A 5,325-nucleotide genomic window follows, 5' to 3' on the forward strand; every position below is an offset into this window, starting at 1 on the left:
CTAAACTGCACCAACTATAGAGGAATCAGTCTACTTAACATCGCCTATAAAATCTTCTCTTCCGTAATATGTGAACGTGTAAAGCCCATCGTCAACAACCTGATAGGTCCTTATCAGTGTGGTTTTACACCAGGAAAGTCCACAGTTGATCAAATATTCACATTACGGCAGATCCTGGAAAAATAAAAGAACACCAAATCGATACCCACCATCTTTTTATCGATTTCAAGGCCTCATATGACAGCATATACAGGGACGAGCTGTATAGAGCCATGTCTAGTTTTGGCATCCCTGCCAAACTCGTCCGTTTGTGCAGGACGATCATGGAGAATTCACGCTGCTCCATAAAGTTTGGAAACAACTCAACATAACCTTTCAATGTCAAAAAAGATTTTAGACAAGGTGATGCGATGTCACACATCAACACTAGAGACACTATCTTTCAAAAGTCTGTCCAATTACTAGCATTTGACATAATCGGAAGAACTCAACGTGATGTCAATGGGGCTTTTCTGAGTATTGAGTCAGAGGCGGCAAAAATGGGTTGAATGGTTAATGAGGGCAAAACAAAGTACATTCTGGCATCAAGAAAGGATATACAACACCGACGTCTTATTCAAAACGTCACTATGAGGTTGTGAAGGACTTCGTCCACCTAGGCTCCGCTGTAAAAGCAGAAAACATCACCCGGAAAGTTTTCGAATCCACACCCACAGAACAGCGCAGTAGGGGAAGATCGCGGATCAGATGGCATGCACAAGTGGAAGGTGGCTTCACCCGACTTAGAGCTCGAAACTGGAGACATCTAGCTAGTGAAAAGTGTTTTGAATTAAGTAGCCATTGTTTCCGTTTGCTTATTATTTCGGCCAGCTAGTCTGCGTACATTTGACCAAAATGATCATTACAATGTATGAGATTCAACGCCCTGTTTTTTAATTATTGTTGTTTTTTGCGGCTACACAACCTTCTGTACGAATTACTTGCTTAATGATATAGGGACTTAATTCGAATAATGGTTTTTTCTAAAGATTTTGAGTAATGCGAAAGTTTTGTCTCTACTTTTCCTTCATTCTTCGTCATACCAACAAGATTAATACTTATTTGCTCTATTTAGAAAACTCTTGACAGCTGATATTCTGAAAGTGTCAAAAATTAAATTCGTTAAGACATTCACTGTGTTTTAAACCAGATTTGAATAATTGATTGGGTGTTGAAGTAGATTTCTTCTCTAGATATTGGATTTAGTATCAATCCAACGAATCTTTTTACATCCGTTTTTAATTTGTTGTCAGAAATCGCATTCAGGGGTCTTGAATTTGCAAGAGACACATATTGGAAGATGCGATAAATGGGTCGCAGTAATCACCTCGAAAACATTGACAATTTCGAGCCAGTCACATTTGGCTAAGCAGTAGTCGGTTATCATTTTGTCATACCATTTTTTTCAAGTAATTACTATTGTTTACATTTGCTTTATTTTATTTAATTGTTTTAAATTCTTTTTGACTTTATTTAAATAAATTTGCATTTTTATTACTTACCTATTTTATTAACTTTTTAAATGTGTTAAGAGCCTTAAATGAACACACAAACAAGTATCACAGAAGAATTTGAAAAGTATGTCTAAATTTTTATTTGCGTTTATTTATTTTAACTCATAATGCATTGATTCAATTTGATGTTGTTTTATTTATTGATGTCCTCGTAATATTTTATTTGTTAAAATTAACTTAACATTAAACGTAATAAAATTGATGGATGTTTAAAAAACACTTCCAGTAAAAACTAAGAACTAGCAGAATTGGTCTAAATTTCGAAACTAAATGTTATTTCCACTGTCTTCTTATCATCCATAGTAGGGGTAAAAACCAGAATAAGGATAATATCCATATCCATATGAAGGATACAAACGATAGCCGTACAATCCGTATCCACCATAACCGCCATAATAGCCTCCATATCCGCCATAGTAGCCTCCAAAGGGATATAAGAACTGGCGAGCTTTACGATTGGATTCATTTTCGTGAGCGGTATCTGTGTTAACGGCCAACAAGTCCACGGCATTTGAACTTAATCCATTTTTATCTTCTGCGGCTGCAATGGCGGTGGCTGCGGCGGCGTTTGTTGTTGATGCGGGAGCAGCTTCACAGAAAACAAACACCGACAATACCAACAACATTACAAGTACCGTAATTCCATTTAAACGCATTTTATTTACTTTTACTATGCTTATTTGTTTTTTGAATTTTTTTTAATTTTTAATTTTTATTTGCCTCTAAGTGGCTACTTAACAACTTTCAACGAACTTTCAAGTGGAATACTTAAAACTACGCAAATTATCAAGTATTTATATGAAAATCTTCTCAGCCATTAAATTGTGTGGAATCTTCTATACCTTATACAGTTTGTTGGGTTCTATATAAGTTCTTAATCATATTGTTTGTGTTTCGGCTCTGCGATAACATTTTTTACAACAACAAAAAATAAAGTGTTGTGTCTGTCTGTCTTAATATTCCTATAATTATGGTGCTACTACATCAGACCTACAGTTGTTGTACCTTACCTACTAATTTGAGGGTATTGTTGACAGATTACTATATTCGTATGATGTTTTTCTTCATCACGCAATTTTACTTAGGGTGATTTCGTCATCGGTTATATATAGGTACCTATGTACCTATGTAAGCTGGTACCTTCTCAAACCTATAATTGCAAAGTGTGGCTGTAAATCTACATTACCTACAAGCGCAATGAGCATTGCTGCCCAACGATCTTGCCTTTGTCATCAAACCAATATTATTTTACTTATTTTCATTAAATTGAGGTCATATCTAATAATAAAGATTTCTTTAATTAAAAACAAAAAATAAACAAAAAGACAATGGTTTTTCTTTACATACTCGTTAATAATGTTGGAAATCTATTTATCTTACAATGAACAACAATAATTATAAGTATTTTTTTAAATTGTTATTAAAGTGTAATTAATCTTAAATAGATGGTGGGTGAAGAGTGACATGAAAACGCAATATTACATTATGTTCAATTCATGTAAGTAAAATGATTTGTTTACAAACATTTGTTGTTAATTGTTCTGATGTAAACTTTAACTTGATGATGGGTCCGTAGTTCCGTGAGTTTATGTTTCGCTAGAAGATTTTCAAACCATTAGATGTTAAACCATTAGTTTAATCGGTACTGTTTTCAAGAAATTCTTGAAGCGCGAAAACTATTTAAATGATGAATTGTGTATTAGAGAAGTAATATTCGAGCAGAACGGGGAGGGAATAAAAAAATAACTAAAAACATAAGGTTTACGGTATTGACTCATTCTATGAAAGTGAAATTTGTTTACAATTTGAGGTGACTGGGAAAATGTGTAAGAATAAGAAGATATTAAGAAATTACTAAATGAAACTTTAAATTTCACCATAAAATCAATTAATGTGATTCTCATATTCAATCGTTGAAATTATGACGAATTGACAAATTGTGATATGTAAAACTTTTCGGAACCGCAAAAAAATGTCTTACTTTACTTCCGTGGCCCTCCTGATCCATGGCCCTCCTCTACTGCGCTGTCCTGTGGGTGCGGATTCTAAGCCTTTCCGGGCAGGAGCATTGGTTTCCATGCGCTCTACGTGACCCAGCCATCTTAGTCGTTGGACTTTTACCCTTCTGACTAAGTCTATGTCGCTGTACTGCCCGTAAAGCTCGTCGTTCCATCTTCTCCTCCATTCCCCTTGGATGCATACGGGACCGTAGATCACACGAAGAACTTTTCTCTCGAAGCGACCCAAGGTGCTTTTGTCATAGTCCATGCTTCTGCACCGTATAGCAGGACAGGGATGATATAGGTCTTATATAGCACCACTTTTGTCCCTCGAGATAGGACTTTACCAATCAATTGCTTTCTTAGGCCAAAGAAACAGCGGTTAGCAAGACGAAGTCCTTGACTACCTCAAAGTTACGTCTGTCGATTGTAACGTTTTGACCAATACGTCGGTGTTGTATGTATTTTCTTGACGACAGCATGAACTTAGCTTTGCCCTCATTAACCGTTAAACCAATTTTTGCTGCCTCTGCCTCTATACTCACAAAAGCCCCATTGACATCACGATGAGTTCTTCCGATTATGTCAATGTCATCAGCATATGCCAGTAATTGGACAGACTTTTGAAAGATGGTGCCTGTTGTGTTGACGAGTGAGTTTTGGACTATGCTATCAAGCACGATGTTAAAAAAATCACATAACAGCGCATCACCTTGTCTAAAACCTTTTTTGACATCTTGGTTTTTTTCCAGGATCTGCCGTAATGTGAATATTTGATCAACTGCGGACTTTCCTGGTCTTAAACCACACTGATAAGGACCTATCAGGCTGTTGACGATGAGCTTTAGACATTCAGATAATACGGCAGGGAAGATTTTATAGGCGATGTTAGGTTAGGTTAGGTTAGGTTAGGTTAGAGTGGCTGTCTAGATATCATTGACACACGTAGACCTCAAGGGTCCATTGTGATACCACTAATGAGGTTACTCATGGGAGAGTAATGAATTTAAACAAACTATTTTGTGCTTTTAATAAAGTTAGAGAGACGTTTTGTGTCAATATTTGCCAGTTCACTGGTATTATTGAAGAAGGGATTACCGAGAAAGTAATTCCTTCTAATGGAGAGTGCTGGACATGTACATAGAAGGTGTTGGACTGTTTCCTCTTCCTCCTCGTCCATGCAGCGATGTTAAGTAGACTAATTCCTCTATAGTTGGTACAGTTTAAAGGGGCTCCTTTTTTCAGGATCGGGAAAACAATACTGAGGTTCCATTCATCGGGCATGCTTTCTTCCGACTATATCTTACAGATAAGTTGGTGCATGCTCCTAACCAACTTATCTCCAGCTGCTTTAAAGAGCTTTGTCTAAGTCAGGAGGACGGGATTGTTGGCTTTCGTCGTCTATGTTGAATGGATCATCCTGCCTGACAGCGGAATTCAGTTCGTCGTCGCCGTTATACAGTCTGCAGAAGTGGTCCTTCCATATCCTCAGCATTGACTGCGGTTCAACTATGATGTTTCCACTTTCGTCTTGGCAGCCTTTGGTTGTAGGTTTATGTTCCTGTTAATTTCGTTTCACTTGTTCATCAAACTTTCGAACTTCATTCCTGCTTTTAAACCTCTCAACATCTTCTACCGCACAATTCTCTTTTTCCTTCTAAAAGTCGGCGTTCCTCTCGCCTCTTCTGCTCAAAGAGCTCATGATCAGCTCTCGTCCATTTATGCAGGTCCGCTTTGCGTGCCTGTTGTTTGGCTGCATTTGCCTGCCGACA

The 5,325-nt window shown here is 37.2% G+C and overlaps 1 protein-coding gene across 1 annotated transcript; it reads right to left on the bottom strand.

The window, feature by feature from the left end:
• Positions 1-1,846: 1,846 nt before the first annotated feature.
• On the bottom strand, positions 1,847-2,209 carry LOC129938599 (uncharacterized). Its single transcript, XM_056046262.1, has one exon. The coding sequence runs from the start codon at positions 2,207-2,209 to the stop codon at positions 1,847-1,849; it is 363 nt and encodes a 120-aa protein (XP_055902237.1).
• Positions 2,210-5,325: the final 3,116 nt, after the last annotated feature.

Source organism: Eupeodes corollae, chromosome 1 (assembly GCF_945859685.1).
Source record: "Eupeodes corollae chromosome 1, idEupCoro1.1, whole genome shotgun sequence".
Classification (NCBI taxonomy): Eukaryota; Metazoa; Arthropoda; class Insecta; order Diptera; family Syrphidae; genus Eupeodes; species Eupeodes corollae.